At 47.3% G+C, this 19,908-nt stretch overlaps 2 protein-coding genes across 2 annotated transcripts; one reads left to right on the plus strand and one right to left on the minus strand.

Moving 5' to 3' along the window:
• Positions 1-7,210: 7,210 nt before the first annotated feature.
• Positions 7,211-9,281, minus strand: CCDC96 (coiled-coil domain containing 96). Its single transcript, XM_018561417.1, has one exon. It carries the CDS (start codon positions 9,279-9,281, stop codon positions 7,269-7,271), a length of 2,013 nt encoding a protein of 670 aa, XP_018416919.1. The 3' UTR covers positions 7,211-7,268.
• On the plus strand, positions 9,261-15,966 carry TADA2B (transcriptional adaptor 2B). Its single transcript, XM_018561423.1, has 2 exons — positions 9,261-9,827; positions 14,894-15,966. Exons 1-2 carry the CDS (start codon positions 9,558-9,560, stop codon positions 15,884-15,886), a joined length of 1,263 nt encoding a protein of 420 aa, XP_018416925.1. The 5' UTR covers positions 9,261-9,557; the 3' UTR covers positions 15,887-15,966.
• Positions 15,967-19,908: the final 3,942 nt, after the last annotated feature.

The following is a 19,908-nucleotide window of genomic DNA, read 5'->3' on the forward strand; positions in this document are numbered from 1 at the left end:
TAAACTGCTGTCAGTCATTATAATTCAGCAAGAACCAGAAGCAAACCCCAGGATCACTTTACACTCCATCTGAGTCCAAGAATGGACATAGCTACTTGATCAGTTTCATGTGTAACCACCCCCTGACAAAGTGTGACTTCACCTCAAACTGGTGACTATACATGATCGTGGTCGTGCTGATGGGAAGACGCGCTAGACTTTTTATTGTAGTTTATAATGAATTGCAGTGACTATCCGGCACCTTCTATATAATATACTCTGTAACAGGAAAGGGAAGTCCGGAGCACAGGTGCCTGTAGCACACTATACAGACTTTGTGATCTGCATCTAAGGCCCCAAAAAATATTTAAAGCTGAAGGCACACAATAAAACAGGAACTAGTCCACTATTGTGGAATAAGAACTTGCTCTTTATCTTATTCTAGATATTGTTTTACTTTTGTAAACATTGGATCTTATAAGTTCCTTTTGTGTATCAATTGTGTTTTTTTTTTTAAATGCAGCATAGTAGAGATGTGGAGCTGCTTTGTCACCAGTGTGACCCCTGTAAAACGACATGTATACTGCACCGCCCAGCAGGTGTATCGCTATAGACCATTGAAGAGAGTTATTGTCACGTACCTGGTTGGAGACCGATGGTTGAGGAGGCTTCACTTGCAGCTCGCGTCCCTCGACCCGGGGGATGATGGGAACAGGGTGGAGAGACAACACGAGTGCCAAGGATGATGCGGACACTGTGCAGTACTAAATGTCCAGGATCTGGAACTGGAGTAGGTCAAGTAGAGCCGAGGTCAAACCGAGCGGGCAGCAGTGTGCAGGAGACAGGAGCGGAGTCAGGTGGAAGCCGAGGAGTCAAAGGCAGTCGGGCAGTAAGATATAAAGCAGAAGGCAGAGAGAAGTCCAGTGAACAGGCCGAGGTCAGGAGGCAGGCGGCAATCAGGGGTGGTCAGGAGCAATTCGGGTCATGTACAGGAAACAGGAATCCAGCAGAAGTACAGGGAACTAGCTGAAGATCATCCAGCAACTAAGGATATGGCAACCTGGTTTAAATAGGCCAATATATTAGATGGAGCAGTGTCATTTCCTGTGTGACTGACGTGCGCACGCTTCCCAGTTACATGGAAAACGGGTCCAGACGCATGTGCAGAAGCAGTTTGTCCCTCGGCATCCTCACGTCCAATACACTGTTTAGGACGAGATGACTTGCAGGACCTTAGACCGCCAGAGCCGAGGGGGAGAGAGGTCGCAGGGACCAGGTTGTCCCACTGCAAGGGTTAAGAATAATTCTGCCCCTAGTTCTTCTTTAACTACTTTGGTCAGCCAATGAAATCTGTGCTCTCTCCTTTAACTCTTTTCTCTGGCTACACAAGTCCCACATGGGCAAAGTACAGGGACAGCAAGATGGGAGCTGTCCGTCTTCTTTGCAGAGGGGGGTCGGGAATGAAGAGGAGTGAACTGTCGGGGTCTGTAGCTGTTTGTACTGCACACAGAAGCGTGGGGTAGAAGTGACATACACGGACGGAGGGAGGGAGGGAGGGGACTGAGCTGGGAGAAATCATACAAGGTCAGACTCCTCCAGCCTGGAAGTGTTATAGAGGTCCTAATGGGAATCTTGGCTGTAGCTTTAACATCAACCTTTTAGCAGACATTTACCCTTCCACTTGTCTTCCCTTCTATCTGTTCTAATATACGGCACCTTCATGGGGCCAATAACCGGAATTCCCATTTGGTACACAGATATTTGGAGATTGTAATATCTGCATTTTGCCATTTTAGTTTTTTTTATCTGTCATAACACCTGAAGAAGGAGCTTTAAAGATCTGAAACTTTTCTTAATATTTTAGTCATTAAAAGAATCACTGTAGCAAAACCTTTTCTGCCTCTGTATTTATTTCTGGCAGTACATCCTCTGTGTTTGCTTTCTATGAGATATGAGAATGTCCAAACTCCCTATGAAAGACTACATGGACCTTCACCTTTAGGACAGACCTGGCCATTTAATGGCTCGCAGGCTGTATCTGGTCCTGTCTGACCTGCGCTCAGTCATAGCTGGCTGGCAGTGAATGTGCGTGCCTCCAAGGCTTCTGCATCCACTCCACTCCAAGCCATAGCGCAGGCTGGTGATCAGTCCATGTCCGGACCACGGTGCTCTTCAGTCATTGGTTGCTAGTATCCTACCAACCAATGAAGTCAGGGGTCCTCCTCCTCTGCAGTCATTTATTGCTAGGGCTGCCAGCTGGTCCTAGCAACCAATGACCATCGGGGTCCCCCTCCTCTGCAGTCATTTATTGCTAGGGCTGCTGGCTGGTCCTAGCAACCAATGACCATCGGGGTCCCCCTCCTCTGCAGTCATTTATTGCTAGGGCTGCTGGCTGGTCCTAGCAATCAATGACCTTCGGGGTCCCTCACCTCTGTAGTCATTTGCTAGGGCTGCTGGGTTGTTCTAGCAACCAATGACCTTGGGGTCCTCCTCCTTTGCAGTCATTTAGTGCTAGGGCTACCGGCTGGTCCTAGCAACCAATGACCTCATGGGGTCCTCCTCTGCAGTCAGTGGTTGCTAGGACTGCCAGGCACCCCTCCAAGGTAGCACCAAACACTATGACCTTGAAAGGGTAGGTGTGTGAGAATTTAGGTCAGAGAACCTGCATGGTCATCAAGGCTGCAAGATTAACCAACATAACAAACATGGAATCCAGAGTGACAATCAGGATGGAAACCTCAGCAGCCTGCTGTACTAGGGCCACTTTTTAAAGAAGTCCTCTGCAAAGAGATACAAGACTGAGAAACACTTGGGGCAGGCATATGAGAAAACCCTGGAAGAGCACTTGGGTTTGTTGGAGCAGCCACTTTACTAGACGAAGGGCCAGATCGGGACTTAAAACTTAAGCTCCCAAGAATCACCTGAATGAGACCTACATGTTTGTTAGGATAGGAGATGTACCACCTGTTCCCATTCACAAAGGAAGGACTTCTCCCTCAGAGGCAGGTATGGCCGAGCCCGTCTTCCAGCTCAGTAAGGCAAGATGGCACTCCAGCACAGAGCATCTTCTTACAAGATTTGGGATATTCTGCCATCAACGGGAGCTCACTGGAAGGATGATGATGTCTCACCTAGGTGCCGCAGGCAGGAGCATGAGGAAAGCTATTACATTTTTTGTTTTTTATTTTCATGTGGCTATGTATTATGGGAGAGAGGACTATAATATAATAAGTGGAACTTGCTTTGCAAGACGTGGTGTAAAGACTAAATCTCCCACTGACACCCGGAGCAGCTGTTGGTCATGATGAAATGTATACTGGTTACCTAGCTGTGATGTTCCACTAACCTCTGTATACAGCAAACCTTTGTGTTCATGACGTCTTGTAATGTTCTGTTATTACTGTCTGCCCTGTGTTTTAAAGGAGCAGTACATTATATTTTAACGTTATACTGTATTAAAAGAATAAAACTGGTATAAGGTAGAAGAGGAAGTGTGGTCTGCCACCCAGAATGGGGTGATGTTTATTATGTATTCAGGCAAGTGGTTACATCTTAAAGATGCGTTCAAGTACCCGAACTATTAACAATACTGGACCTTATTTATGTATCACTGGGCTGTAGATCCTCAAATCATCTCTGAATTGGTGCTGACTCTGTCCTTCCTTCTGGAGGGTGGCTACTTTTGTTCCCCATGGTCCCTGTGTGTGTTGTAAAGTAGTCACCGCTCCAAGCTCGCTCCTGTCCTGGACTACAATGTCAATACAAATGAGTAAACTAAACATGAGACTGTAGTCCATCACAGGAGCGAGCTTGGAGCGGTGCAAACTTTGCTAAGGTGAACATGACAGTAGAAGGTGATATCAAAATGCCAACTGAAAGAGAATCCCATAAACCATCGTGCCAGTGTTCAGATGTTCAGTGTGTTCAGTGAGAAGTCCGGACACTTGTAACTGAAGCAAAGGGATGCAGGCACGTCATGTTCGGTTTACATTCCTGCTTTCCCTCCAGTGCTGATTCCGAGAACCACCATTGAAAGGCCAAGTTGCGCTCAATACACCACATGGTATGTTCCGGGGACTCCATAGCAATAGGACACCATTATGTCTCCACCAAACACCCGGAGGCAATAATCAGACGTAATGGCTCCAGTCCTGTTGGTGTAACAGCACCGTACAACCATGTGCTGTCCGCCTGTACAAAGAGTATTTATTACAGGTATGTATATAGTGCCAGCAATTTACATAGTCGCACATTGACATCAGTCCCTGCCCTCAAGGAGCTTACAATCTAAGATCCCTATCTCACATGCATTTTTTTTTTTTATCGAAGACCGTGGACGTGCATCAAAACAAACTTCCCCCTGTGAACAAAAAAAGTGAACCGTGAAATCACAGCACACAAAAACGTGCACAAGGGTGCAAGGTCCTTCCAAAGAAGGGACCTACTTTCCCGACCCCCCGGGGCGCAAGGCTCCTGACGGGTTGAGACTGTCGGACCACCAACCCGAAGGCCAATGGACCATTTCCGTCGGGGACCTGGCGAAACAGGTCCCTCACAGTACTAACCGGGAACCCCAGTGCTGAAAGGCACAATGACCAACCACTACGCCACTGTGCTGCATATACACGGAGGGATCTACATACCTGTACAGCCGTGTCTTCAGCCAGCCTGTCATTGATTTGTACACGCCGGCTGTACACAGCTGTACAATGCACTTGTCACTCCCGGCAAGAGAAATACGCTGGCATGTGAGCTGTACGGCCCTCTGAAAGAACCCTTCACATAGAACTCCTTATTGAAAAGGCTACAAAAAGAAAAGTTCTAACTCGAGGTGCACCAACGTGACATTTTGAAACCGGATCCGAAAATATATTTTTTTTTCTAACCTTTTTCATTTTTTAAATATTTTATTATTTATTATATTAAATATTTGTATTTTTGACTTTACTGTTGGGGGCTTCGAGGAAATAGTGGGGGTCTAAACAGACCCCTGACATTTCCCTTTTACAATAGAAAAAGAGAATGAGGACACAGAGTCCACAATGTGTTATTCTGCAGCCTCCGTTATCAATGAACAGGAATCATCTATACTGAGTGGGGAATTGATCAAATCTGGAGCAGCTGTGCCTGGCAACCAATCAGCTTCTCTCTTTCCTTTTCAAATCTTAACTGACCAAACTGGAGAGAGAAGCTGATTGGTTGCCATGGGCAACTGCTCCAGGTTTTGTCTGCTCCAGTTTTGATAAATTCCCTTCTGAGTGTTGCTGATCATTAGTATATTTGCTATGTCCACAATCATGAATGAACAGGAGGTGATGTTCTGTTCGCTCTGTAAATGTTTGACAAATTCCCCTCTAACAGGGTGATTCACAAAAGGGTGAAGAGTTTGGAGCAGGACGGAGGAGAGAACAATCTAGGACAATAAAGCTGAACTGGAAAGTGAGCTGAATTGGGGAATTTTTCCATATCCGCTATGTTGTCCTAGATTGTTCCCTTCTCCAAACCCCTCACCCTTCTGTGAATAGCCCTCTTGGTGTTTAGCTTTAAAGGAGAACTATGAGATGAGTGATTTCCACTCACCTCATAGTTCTAGCCGACCTGTGACAATGAGACTGTCACAGGTCGGCTCAGAAGATCGGGAGGTGAGCGAACACATACCCGGTTCGCTCACCTCTCACCGCTGGATTCCCCCCTCCCCGATCCTCCAGCGCTGACTGGCGGAACGGACGGGGGATGGGGCGGGTACAGCTGGCTCTGCCTCTAGATAGGCAGAGCCAGCTGTCACTCACGCAGCTGGGCGGATCTCGACATCGATGTCGGGATCCGCTCCGGCGTCTCAGTATACCACGAGCTGTAGCTCGCGGTATACTGAGCTTAGGGTGACGGGAGGACGCTAGTTTGTGTCCTCCCGTTACCCTAAGGAGAACTATGGGGAAAAGACTTAACCCCATAGTTCTCCTTTAAGGTCAGTCTGTCACAAAGTCAAACACCAATCAATCTTTAGATGTTGCTCTCATTGCAGTAAAGCCAAAGCTAGCTACACAGTTTAAATATGATTTGTGTTACCAGTCAACAGATTGTGTTCAGCCAGCCTTGTGATTTACCCACCCCCTACCACACTTCACAGCCAGGCAGCTCTGGCCTGCTCACTGGTTCTGTGAATGGAATGATTGAACACAACCTCTGTCCAATGGGCAGGAAGTTGACCCAGAGTCATTTTGCTGACTATGCATTGCAGCAGAGATGTCAATCACATACATGAGCTGAACATCATGTATGTATAAATCATATATAAGTGCATGTTAGTACAAATCACATAGGCCGGTATATATCCTTTTCCTTTTTTAATAGCACAATGAAGCGCACCCAAAGCCAAGTCATAGTTACTAAAAGATGTTTTGTTACATTTATGGGATTATTCAGTAACGTGCCCAAGTGGAGGTGAGGAGCAGCAAAGCACACCACTCGGATAGAAATGAAAGCAGAACTCCAGGTAATAATGTAATTAACCCTTGCAGTGGGAATACCCCGGCACTGCTAGGGTTAAGTGCTCGTTTTTTGCCTAGGGTCCCTCCAGCCTGTCTCCTCCTCTGCTGCAGCGAAGGTATATCTCTCAGCGTCCTCATGTCCTATACACAGTGTATAGAATGTGAGGGGGAGAGATGCACCAGGGACCGGTCTAAGAGCCGGCTGGCTCAGAGAATTGGGTGCGCAGAGCTTTTTTATTTTTGACCCTAGGAAAAACGAGCACTTAACCCTTGCAGAGCGGAGGTAGCCCCACTACAAGGGTTAGAGGAGCAGTCCAATAGTAAAGCGCTCTCTGGGTGGGGGGGGCGGTTGTTGACGCAGGGGAAATGAGGATCGATTGGCGTTGTGCTTCCTGTTAGTGCGGACCGGGGTGTCCGACTAGTGTAGCAGAAGAAACAAAAATGGGAGGGGAAGCGCCACGGCCAAGCAAAGACCTATGACAGGGTGGACGTCCACCTCGTGGAAGGTATTGTTTTGGATAGGTTCATCAACCCGCCCATCCGTAACACCAGCGTTCCAAAACAATACCTACCCGACTGAGTTTTCCACAAAGTGGACATCCACCCTGCCATAGGTTTGGCTGTGGCGCTTCCTCTCCCATTTTTGTTTCTTCTGCTACAAGGGTTAATAACATTTTTACCCGGAGTTCTGCTTTAGGACGAAGTCACACAATGCGATTGTTTGCTAGTCAGATTCCTCTTTACCTTCTTCAGCGTAGACCTTTATTTACTATGGATCTGCAAAATGATCCACTGGAAATATTAACTTTCTATAACGAACTTGGTGTCCTCGATTTTTTTCATCAGCCCTTTGCTGGACAGTGTTAGCTCAGCATGGCGACGCTTCAGGCTCTCCAGTTTCTGATGGAGCTCCTCGGTGGCATCAACTTTCTCCTCAAAGTCTCGAAGTAGAGTCTTGTTTCCGAGCAGCCCACATTTCTGCTTCAGATTCAGGTTGTCCGTCCTCAAGTTGTCTCTGGCCTGCTTCGTTCTGGTTAAAATGTCCCTCCCGTGAGCCACTAAAGCCTCGATTTCCATAAGTCTGTCCTTCTGCTCTTGGTTTTCGGCCTGCACAAACTGCAGCTTCTCTTTCAGGTGAGTGAGCACCTGCACGGTGTTGGTAATTTTCTTTCTCAGTTTCAGGAGCTCCTCGTTTCTCTCCTCCACCTTCTCGTTGTAGGTCTGATTTTCGATTTTAAGCTGCTCAAAGTCGATGAGGTGCAAACCTTCGGCTAGCTCTTCTTTGGAGCGCAAGGTAGATTCGTGGCGGTGGATCTGGTTCTTGAGTTTGATGTTCTCAAGTCGGACCTGTATTACTTCCTTCTCCTTGCGCTCTTCCTTGCCTTGGAGTTCTTCCACTTCTTGGGTGAAGGAAGATGCCGCGCGCTTTCCGGCACCTCGGTTAACTATGTATAAAGCGATCTTCTTCTTCTGCTCTTGGAAAGCGGCCCACTCTTTATCCACTTGGCCTACCACTTCCTGGCACTGAACCCTGAGCTTTTCAATCTGTCCCTCGTGCAGAATGGTGTCCGCTTTGAATTTCTTCCTCATGTCTTCCAGCGTGGCCAGGTACTTCAGGTAGCGCTGTTCTTGGTCGGAAACTTGCTTCTCGATCTCTGGCCGAGTTTCTTCTCCTTTCTTTCGCCGGAAGTACTCGTAGAGCTTGTGTTGGAGCTGAGAATTCTGCTGCTGGACCTTCTCCTTTTCTGAAGCCAGTGCTTGGTACTGTTGGATCAGAGCTTCTCGGACCTGTTCATCTTCATGGGTCTCACCTGAGCTGTCTTGGGGCTCAGTGTCTTGCCCCCATTGCTCGGGCTCAGCTTCATTTTGCTCCCGTGCTTCTAGTTGAGATTGGGGGCCCTCCTGCTCCTCAGGAAGCTCACTAGGTGTTTCTTGATACCTCGCTGTGACCTCATTGTCTGCATCATCAGTCACTTTCCTCTCCTCCTTTTCTTCGAGGGGCGTATCAAGTTCAGTAGAGGGCTCGGCACTGGTCAGTTCTACCTTCTGCTGTTCTGTCGAACTGTTCTCCTGATCTATGTCACTCCTTCCCTCTTCTTCACCCTCCTCTGCTTCCATTAGTCCATTGGTGGCAGGCTCTTGATCAGTGGTACCGGCCTCTCCAGTGATCGCCTCTGTGGTGTCAGACTGTCTATCTGTCTCCTGATTGGAGGTTTGTTCTCCATGGGTCTCTAGATTGGTGGTACCAGGTTCTCCAGCAGTTACTTCGGTGGAGCCACTATCCAGATTTGTAGGATGCTCTCCAGGGCTCACTTGATTGGTGGTTCCTGGTTCTCCGGCAATTACTTCGGTGGAGCCGCTATCCAGATTTGTAGGATGCTCTCCGGGTCTCACTTGATTGGTGGTACCAGTTTCTGCAGCAGTCACTTCAGTGGTGCCACTCTCCTGACTGGTGGCATGCTCTTTGTGGGCATCTTGATTGGTGGTACCAGTTTCTGCAGCAGTCACTTGGTTGGTGCCACTCTCCTGACTGGTGGCATGCATTCTGTCAGGCTCCTGAATGGTGGTACCAGGTTCTCCAGCAATCACTTCACTGGTGCCACCGTCCTGAGTGGTGGCATGCATTCTGTCAGTCTCCTGGCTGGTGGTGCCAGGCTCTTCAGCAATATAAGGCTGCCTTCCAGTCTCCTCACCGGTGGCAGGTCCTCTGTCAGTGTCACCATGCTCTCTCTTAGCCTCATGACTGGTACCAGGTTCTGTGCCAGCCTGTGCCTCATTTCTCTCCGAGCCGGTACCGGGTTCTGGTGTCTGCATAGCTCTCGCCCAAGCTCACCGCTTCTGTATTCAGGCGTCTGTAGCGTCACCATGGAGACGGCGGGCGGGGTCAGCACCCGGCACTAGCGAAAGACTACGAGTGGCGTCACCGCCCACCCTTTCCCTCCCTCTCCCAATCTCAGCGCGGCCGCGCAAACACGGCCTATCATACGCCAGGTCGCCGCGCTCCCGCCTCAGGCGCACGCGCACGGCGAACCGAGGAAGCGCTGGGCGGGGCTTAGTGGGTCGAGTTCCAACAACAGCTCGGCGGCCAAGATGGCGGACCTGGGCAAGAAGTACTGCGTCTACTGCCTGGCCGACGTGACCAACCTGCGTCTCCGCTGCACGGAATGCCAGGACATCGAGCTGTGCACCGACTGCTTCTCGGCGGGAGCGGAGATCGGCAATCACCGGCGGTGGCACGGGTACCAACTAGTGGACGGCGGACGATTTACGCTATGGGGCCCCGAGGCGGAGGGAGGCTGGACGAGCAGGGAAGAGCAGCTGCTGCTCGATGCCATCGAACAGTTCGGCTTCGGCAATTGGGTGAGCTTGGTGTGCTAGTGTCCTGGGAGAACTGCAATTCCCAGCATTCCTTGCAGCGGGGGGAGGGGGGACTTCCTGTGACAGTAAAGGGAGAATTGTCAGCCACTTGTAGCTCTCTGTTTTATATCAGTGTCTGAAATAAGAACTGCTAGTGTTGCACTAGGGCCTGTGCATTTTTCTTTGCATGTTAACATGCGTTAAGTTGGGTCATATGAATGGGCCGAAAGGTCCAAATTTAACCATGCACCATTTTTTTTGTAATGCAACCCATGTTAGTGTTACTGTGTGTTTTTTGTATGCAGCAATGCATGTGCATTCGAGTTCTGTTGTCCTCAAAACGAATGGAACATCAACTCGCTAGCGTGTAATGTACGTTCCCGCAGTGCACCACCCTGGAAAGGTGGAAAAGGGCCATCGTGTTGCGTCAAGCTGTCCATTCAAATCAATGGGATGCTAGGGTGCCGGATCTCTATCTTTCTGACGCAGTGCACAGTGATGCACTGTAGTGTGTTGTGGTGCGCTACTATGCATTGTGGCGTGCTGCAACACAGGTCAATAGATGTCCTGTCTTGGTGCATTGGGCTGCCATAGAAATAAATGGCACGGCCATGGGCTACCATTGAAAATGAAATGGCGCTGCGATGGGCTGCCGTTGGAAAGGAAATGGCACAGTGTTGGGCTACCCTTGAAAATGAAATGGCACGGCGGTGGGCTGCCGTTGGAAAGGAAATGGCGCGGCGGTGGGCTGCCGTTGGAAAGGAAATGGCGCTGCGGTGGGCTGCCGTTGGAAAGGAAATGGCGCTGCGGTGGGCTGCCGTTGGAAAGGAAATGGCGCTGCGGTGGGCTGCCGTTGGAAAGGAAATGGCGCTGCGGTGGGCTGCCGTTGGAAAGGAAATGGCGCTGCGGTGGGCTGCCGTTGGAAAGGAAATGGCGCTGCGGTGGGCTGCCGTTGGAAAGGAAATGGCGCTGCGGTGGGCTGCCGTTGGAAAGGAAATGGCGCTGCGGTGGGCTGCCGTTGGAAAGGAAATGGCGCTGCGGTGGGCTGCCGTTGGAAAGGAAATGGCGCTGCGGTGGGCTGCCGTTGGAAAGGAAATGGCGCGGCGGTGGGCTGCCGTTGGAAAGGAAATGGCGCGGCGGTGGGCTGCCGTTGGAAAGGAAATGGCACACTTGTGGTGAGACTGAAAAAAGTGGTGCATGCACATCTTTTTTTTTTTTTCCAATCGCAACGCACGGTATTGCGGCACCACATATTGCGGCGAGGTCGATCTCTTCACAGATGGGAAGTGCTTTTGGGGTGCCATTCAAATGAATAGTGTGGCAACTTCCACACTGTGAAGGTGCGTAGAACAGTACCTTGCCTTAAAGGAGAACTATGAGGGGAGTGATTTTCACTCGGACTCAATCTGAGCCGACGAAACTGTCACAGGTCGGCTCAGTAGATCGGTAAGTGAGCGAACACATAACGTCGCTTGTTCACTTCTCGATCTATCCCTGCAGAGAGCCGTGACTGTCACTCATGGCTCCCTGCAGGGATTCCCCCCTCCCCTGTCCGATCCTCCAGCGCTGACTGGCGGAACGGATAGGGGAGGGGGTGGGCACAGCTGGCTCTGCCTCTGAGACGCTGGGGCGGATCCCGACAATACTGTCTGGATCCACCCAGCTGCGGCGTCTCAGTATACCGCAAGCTGTAGCTTGCGGTATACTGAGCCTAGGGTGACGGGAGGACGCTAGTTTGTGTCATCCGGTTACCCTTAGGAGAACTATGGGGAAAAACACTGACCCCATAGTTCTCCTTTAATCACATGGAACCTGTGAAAACGGGCCCTAATAGTAAATATTGGCACTTTTTTTTTTTTTTTTTTTGGGGGGATGTGGAGGAAAACTTTACACAGCATTGTGCACATTTCTTATAGCCAGATCGATTTGCTGCAGTTGTTTTCTGCAAAACAATTTTTTTTTTTTTTTTTTTGGGGGGAGGACAGAGGAGGACTGGGTAAAGCTGGGGGCAGGAAGACTTTGTCACTGGTTGTTAGGATCACCCAGCAGTCCTAGCAACCAATGACTGCATAAAAGGAGGACCCCAATGTCATTGGTTGCTAGGATGCCAATGGTCCTAGCAACCCAGGACTGAAGAGAAAAGTGCAGCTGTCTGCATTCCTCCTAAACAAGAGAATTCGGGAGCTTGTTTACCCAATTCAGGAGCCAGTGAGACTTTTCAAGGAGCCAGCTCCATTGACATCTAGAGAAAACCTTAGAAGTTGGGCACCAGCTTTAATATTTAAGGAGGATTGGCTACCTGGCTCCCGGGACTTGTCCAGTCCTACATTAACATTCTCTGAGAAAGTGAAACTGCAGATGTAGGGTGTAACTTCGGATGCCTCAGCACCACACAGATCCAGTATTTATATAGTTTCTTATTGCCCATAGAGCTGTCAGTTCTGGGTGTCTGATACCCAACATGGGAACCATCTCATTTCTGTACATACCTTCAGGGCCCATTCACACCGTCTGCGTTGGAGCTGCGCTAGCCGTTGTTTCTAGAGCAGCCCCAACGTAAGACAAGGCAATTTACATAGTCATGGATGGTGTCCATTCACACCACCATGTTGTTGTAGGAACGCAGTGGTGTGTGCTGAAAAAAAAAAGTACACAGTGCGATGCGCTGGGATCAGTGCTTCAGCACGGTGCCAGGGCACTGTACACCAGACGCTGTGTGATTAGCGCAGCATCTGGCGTAATGAACCCTTAGAGTTGGGGTAGGCAACCTTGGCTCTCCAGCTGTTGTGGAACTTCAAGTCCCATGAGGCATTGCAAAACTGACAGTTTCAGGCATGACTACCAGAGGAAGAGACATGATGGGATTTGTAGTGTCAGCACAGCTGGAGTGTTACAGTGGCCTAGCCCGGCTTTGGAGGTAGTTGTCATCTGCCGTGAATGGATTTGCAGCATTCATAGTGTAGGTAGTGCTGTATCACAGTCAGTAGTAGACGGCTAATACACACGGGTCAACAATATGTGAGGTGACTGGAGATCTTTATTCTGTTTGCCTTTAATAAGATCTCTCAGCAGCATCACTTTTTACTCTTTTGTGGAGCCACCTGCTCTAAAATCAACAGCTTATCATCCTTGGGCCGGCTTGAGGTGTTGACCCTTTTTGTTATAAATGGACTTCTCCATTCAGATGAAGCTATTCATAAGACAAAGGCCTAGCTGGCTGGAGGTCTTAAAGTAATTGGTGGAAGCTGGGGCAAAGAAGAGAAGTGAGCCATAGCACTGTATGACAGCTGGCTCGTGGTAAAATGTGTGACTAATGCCTTCTGTCTATAGATTAGATTAAGGGTGTGTTGCATGGCCCACCTGCCCATCTACCTGTCATTTAAACCCAAAGGTGTGAGCACAGATTTAGAGCTGCAGTTCCTTTCTTCCTCTATGTTGGGTCCCCAATACATCCAGAGGGTCACACAATAGTTAGTTCCTGTCAATTTGTATTGTTAGTACATTACATCGTAACACACAGGAATCTTGGTCCATAATGTTTAGCTGAGATTGTGAGATTCACGTGGACAGGAAATGGCTCGTTGGTGACATTTTTGCATTTGTTAGACTTCTGAATTCCACGGTTCCAGTTCATGTAAATGTGATCCAAAGCACCCGTATCAAGCTATTGGGACAGGGAATTCTTAACTGATTTATCATATTTCAATGTTTTGGTTTATTTAATGGAGTTTTGGATCCCCCCCCAGCACTCCTGCTAATAGTGATCTGCTTCTGTATGGGGAGGCAGGACAGAGCTTCATTAGTTCTGTTATAGCTGAAGAGGAGCTCTGACTAGTACTAAAGTACCAATGATAACACATCTTCCGTGCATCACATACCTCTAAGTTGGACATGAAATAAAGGCCCAAATGTGGCCACTGTGCCAGATACGAAAGAGGATTTCTGGTGAGTAAGGTTAAAAGGAATCTACCGCTGTAAAAAGTGACTTTATAGTGATCTGCTTTACATTTATCACTTATTCAAAACAGGTTTGCAGATCCGTTCTCATTTACCTGATTTAGGCCTTGTTCACACCAAGCGCGTTCCAGGAGCAGAGCAGTTACAGACCGGATCAAAACTGCGTCCAATGTATTCCAATGGTATTTTGGGCTCTAGTTCACACCTCAGAATTCAGTTCCAGAGCATGTAAAAAAAAGACTGCAGCAAGCCCTATTTTACCTGCTCTGGAACGCATGCAAACTCATCAAAAAAGCATGCAAGCGCCCTGGAGCGCACTGAAAGCCCATTTTAAACTAAAAAAAAAACCGGAACGCATCAAAAACGCGACACAACCCACTGCACTGCGTGTGCAGAAACTCATTGCAGATCTGGTCTGCATTTGGTGTGAACAAGCCCTGAAACTTATTTCCAGGCCAGGGGACTCCATGTAATGAAGCAAGGAAAGGAATAGTGGGCCTGCAACTTGCCGGGCCAGCCATTCATTTCAATGAGCTGCCAATGCACAACAATGTACCTTATATCGGACACGCACCTTTTCTTCATATGCAGCACACTACAACAAACATTGTGCTGTGCAGCAACTCGGGTGTATTTCTTTTACTATGTTGGGGTGCCATTGAAAATGAATTCTTCCACAATGCACTAAGCCTGCATGGTCATTACTGTGCAGCGTATAGCTGAGAATGGCCCAATAATCAATAGTGTTTACAAATATTTTTAGATACAGGTACCTTTTTTTGAGAATATTGGACTCCTTCCATGCCTCAATATAGGCTTATTATTATTATTATTATTATTATAGTGAGTGGGGCTAGTTAGTGTAACAACTGATGACCTAGATTTTGTTAATTTAGTCAGTGTTTCCTTTCTCTGGTTCTGAAGGATCCATAAGACCTTTACTCATTTCTTATTTTATCACACCATTTTACCTGAAGCACACTCATTTTACTTGTGATTGTGTATGGACATCTGAAGGAGCTAGGACTTCCCTTCTCTGAGATTTTGATAAATTCCCCTCCATATGTAAAAAGACTATCCACTATATTTACTTTTGTTTTGTTTGTTCTCAGGAGGATATGGCCGCTCATGTGGGTGCCAACCGGACTCCCCAGGAAGTGATGGAGCACTATGTCAGCATGTATATACATGGAAACCTTGGGAAAGCATGCATTCCAGACAGCATTCCCAACAGAGTAACTGATCACACCTGTCCCACAGGAGGCCCACTGTCTCCTAGCCTGACAACACCACTGCCTCCCTTAGACATCACCGTCCAGGAACAGCAGCAGCTGGGCTACATGCCTCTCCGCGATGACTACGAGATAGAGTATGACCAGGAATGCGAAACCCTCATCAGCGGCCTCTCTGTGAACTACGATGACGACGACGTGGAGGTAGAACTTAAAGAATGCTGTGTAGATATGTACGTGCGGAAATTAAAGGAGAGACAGCGGAGGAAGAACATAGCTCGAGAGTATAACTTGGTGCCGGCTTTTTTGGAGAAAGATAAAAAGGACAAAGACAAGCTAGTGAAAAGAAAAATCTCTAAAGAGGAAAAAGAACTGCGGCTAAAACTGCGGCCGCTCTATCAGTTCATGTCTAGCAAGGAGATAGAGGACTTCTTTGAGAACATGCACAAGGAGCGCATGCTGAGGGCTAAGCTACGGGAGCTGCAGAGGTACCGGCGGAATGGCATCACCAAGATGGAGGAGTCCGCCGAGTACGAAGCGGCTCGCCACAAGCGGGAAAAGAGGAAAGAGAATAAAAACACTGCAAGCTCCAAGAGGGGCCGGGAAGACGGGAAAGATGGAGAGTTTGCTGCTATTGAAAACCTCCCTGGCTTTGAGCTGCTATCGGACAGAGAGAAAGTGCTTTGCAGCTCTCTAAACTTAAGTCCTACTCGTTACTTGACTGTCAAAACAATTATCATTAAGGACCATCTGCAGAAAAGACAGGGAATTCCCTCGAAGAGCCGCCTGCCTAGCTACTTAGATAAAGTCCTAAAGAAAAGGATTTTAAACTTCCTCACAGAAAGTGGCTGGATATCTCGAGATGCCTCTTGACTTCTTTTTTTCTAATAATTATAAATACTTCTATAATATAAATAAGACTTCATACTCTATCGAGTGAACTTGTATTATATGTGCAGTTTTTTTTATTACGATTGTTTTATAAATATGGATAATATGGAGATATTGTTTTCATGTAGTGCATTGAAGGGGGTTTTCTCTGGAAGAGGAATGGGAATCTTGTGCTGTGTTTTGAGTTTGGCAAAGTTTTCAAGTTTATGAAATGAAATCTATATTTTTGGACGGCATTTCTGATGTGCGCTGTAGAATGGAGGAATATGAAAATTGGGGTGTTTGCTTCAGCAGCTAATTGCATTCCAGGTGTCTGTAGCTCTTTCTTGAGATGGGGAAGATCTGGTTGGTTGATATGCAAGACTCTTCCACTTCTCCTACACTTATTGAATAAGGCCAGCAGAGTGATCAGACTGGGTAGAGTTGCATGCTAGACCATTGTGACCAGAATGTACTCACAGATTGGTTATGAGACAAAAGCTGACAACACACTGTTGATCGTACAATTGCTTAGGTAGGCCATTGGACTACGTAGTTGTTGGCAATTGTTAATGTGGACCTGAACTTAAAAAAACATTTGCTTCCTTAAAGGGAAATACTAGATTACCGTGTCTAGGCAGTATCCTACAAAAAAAAAAAATGGACCTTTTGCCTGGAACTTCCCCTGAAAAATAGCATTGCGTGTCTTGTGTCTATGCACTCCTATGCCCTGAGCCTCATAGCTGTATATCAGCGAGAGTGCTGCTTACTGTTCTCCTCCTTGCTGGAGTTATATGTACCTGAGGACCTGCAGTGCAAGGATCTCCCTGCTTCACTCTATAAATCTGAACTTTATGCACCTCTCCTGCTTTTCCTTAAATGTTACCCCACCAGTCATCAGGGATGAGGGGTGGCAGGTTTGACATAAACAGAAGAAACGGAAACCTGCCTCTACCAAGGTAGTTGTCCCCGCACAGTGCAGAACAAGGCATAGTAAACCGGTAATGGGTAAAGGATCAGCTGTAGAAAGCCTATAGGCATTACTGGAGACTGGGGTTAGCTGATTTTGCCCTCTGCTTGCCTTTTCTTTTTGACCACACCTCTTTAAAGAAATGGTACAATCAGTGTGGCGTGTGTTTGTGTCTACCTTTAAAGATGCCCAAGCAAGTCACATTTTGTATTTGATTTTATCTCCCAGATCAACAGCAAGGACCAGCAACTGTGAGGGTTTACCCAAGCAGTCCATCCACAATATATCTTACATGGTGGTAATCTGAAACTAGATCTGTGTGCAGTCAGAACAATGAATATGTTTAACCAATCAGCGGGTGGTTTCTGATCACGTCTGCTCCCCTGGAGAGTGCTTGTGGTTGAGTCTTTACCTGAACTAAACAGCGTGTCCTACACATGTGCTCTTGATGTTTGGAAGGAGCAGCTCTCTAATTGTGAATTGAATATTTAGCAACAGATGAGTGACATTTTTTCCTTTTTACCATTCTAGGTGCCACAAGCGGTTGAGAGTTCTTTGATTTTCCTCTGCATTTGGCCTTTGTTATAGAGAACTGTTGGATTGGGTTATTGGTGGAGTTACGGAGGGTCAAATGTAGAGTTGGATTCACCTGAGGCCTTTGGCAGTCTGGAAACCATTGCGGGTCATAAATGATGTATAGATTGTGTGGCTTGTAGCTCCCATTAGAGTTTTGCTTTCTTTACTGGTGCTGGGAAACCGCTTTCCATGTGTGTACACATCAGCATATTATTCATATTACCTGTGTAATGGCAATTGCATTATATACATCCAACTCGTCCACAGCGTACAGCTAATAGACATAAGGTTGCATACACACTGGCCGGTAATGTGTTGGGCTGTTGTCGGCATAAGGCAGCTCATTCATTTCGATGAGCTGCTGTACACGGCAGAGAAGCTCATGCAGAAGTTTCTGCTGCAAATCCAAAATATTGTTCAAAGTAATTGCCATAGCAGTAGGCCACTCTGGCACCCATGAAGCCTGGCTCAAAATGGCCCTGCACTGTTTTGGTCCCCACGTCCTGGCTAGTTTTCAAGACACACTAGATGTTGGGTACTCAAGCCCAGCATCACATGCTTGTGTTCAAAAGCCACACATTGACAGTGTGCACTCTTTTCTTATCCCAGCAATGCTAAGCTGAGCCGGGCATGTGTGGCTTTTGGACATGGAAGCACGCTCGCTCCTGTGGTGCTGGGTTACGTGTAACATCTCGTTGGAAGCTATCCAGGACGTAGGGATCACAACACTACAGGACCATTATGGTCAGGCTTCATAGGTGCCAGAGAGGCCTACTGCTATGACAATAAATAATCTAGTGAAAAACTGCACAGGGGATTTAATTCTACTGGGGCCCCTTGTCTGCATGGACCATTTTATGCAAACGATGAACTTTGCCTTAAGTGTTGACTGGCATTACCAGCTGAAAGTGCTGCACCAGGCTTTTAAAGGCCAAGTGCACATTTAGTAAAAATAGCTATCTTGACATAAGCTAACCTAGGAACAGATGGTTCATTACCCCAGCACTACAACTGGGGCCTCCTCTGCCGGTGTTTCTTCTTTTTTTTTTTTTTTCTTTCTTCCTCTTCCTGGGGAAAATCATTGTTGGCATTGGCTGAACCTGCTCAGTGAGTCCCCATAGTCTTAGCACAATTGTCCTTTTCAGTTTAGTTCCACTTTAATTGGGACTATACGCCGAGTGTCCGCAGTGTCAGGATATAACCCTATTCAAGTCTTGAGAGCCAGTACTGAAGCTTAGTACCTGGGGGAAGAGGCTGCGGAGGTCATGTTGAGGTAAGTGGTTTCTATTAGGGGGCTGTGGGGCTGAACTAGTGCATTCGTCCTCTTATAACCCCAGAAAAGCTTTTACAAGTGTACCTCTACAGCATTAATGCTGCACAGACAATGTGCCATCCCTTTTCTTGCACATCAGGTCCAATATAATGGCATCATTATGCAAAGAATAATAAAATCCCACTTGTGATAGACTGTAAAAGACTTCCTCCGTAAGAGTTTTTATCCAGTACATCCTGTTAAGTACAACATCTATTGTTTACTTTGGAGGGCTGATTTTTCTAGCCACCACAAACGGGTGAACAATTGCGGTCCTTGAGTTGGATCAATGCACGGTAACTCAAACACAAACCAGCTTTCAATGTTCTGACATATGAAGGCTGTTGTATAAAACTGGAATCTGGTTGATAAGTATCTTATAAAATGTCTTTGTATATAATTGTAAATACATTCTATGTCATGTGACCACCATCAGGTAACCGTGAGGAGTGATATGCTTAATATATATTCCTTGTTTTCATGAAAATAAAGTTGTAGGTAGCGTATGCAGTGCCTTGGATGAAGGGCATCTTGGTTCTTGAACATTTTGTAGTTGAACTTCTAATTTGCTATGTATATTTTGTGGAAGATGGTATCACAGTGGTGTTTCTTTTTTCTTTGTATATGGGTCTGAGGCTTTTGCCATCTCCAGCACCAGTGGGCAGCTCATCCACTCTTAGTGTGGGTTGGTCTGTATTGTTTGAGTGTTTGGTTGGGCTAGATTGGGCTCAAGGTGCAAGTAGCCTCTGCTTTTTGGTGGTAAGAAAGGGTTAGGGCCTCTGCCAGCTTTTCATTGTTGTGTCTTCATGCGAAAGCTCCACTCTTGCTTTGTGGCCTGGAGACCTGTTGTAAAGTGTTACAACGCTCACTGGAATGAGGGCAGAGGTCAAATCTCCCCATGGGAGGAAATGTTCAGATGACAATTGGAAGCTTGGGAAAGCAGCATTTCTCAACCTTTTTTCAGTCAGGACACCCTTTTAAAAGGATGCAAAATCTTGAGTCTGAAATGTAAAAACAATGTGTGGTCCCTCCAAAATCCATACCGGACCCTTCACCTTATAGGGCTCTGGCGGGGGAACTCCACACAAAATAGCTGCACTATGGGATGCCAGAAGACAACCCAGGGTGCTGTGGAACCCTGGTTGAGAAAGGCTGCTTTAGCTAAGT

This window comes from Nanorana parkeri, unplaced genomic scaffold (genome assembly GCF_000935625.1).
Source record: "Nanorana parkeri isolate BGI_ZX_2015 unplaced genomic scaffold, ASM93562v1 scaffold523, whole genome shotgun sequence".
In the NCBI taxonomy this organism is placed as follows: domain Eukaryota; kingdom Metazoa; phylum Chordata; class Amphibia; order Anura; family Dicroglossidae; genus Nanorana; species Nanorana parkeri.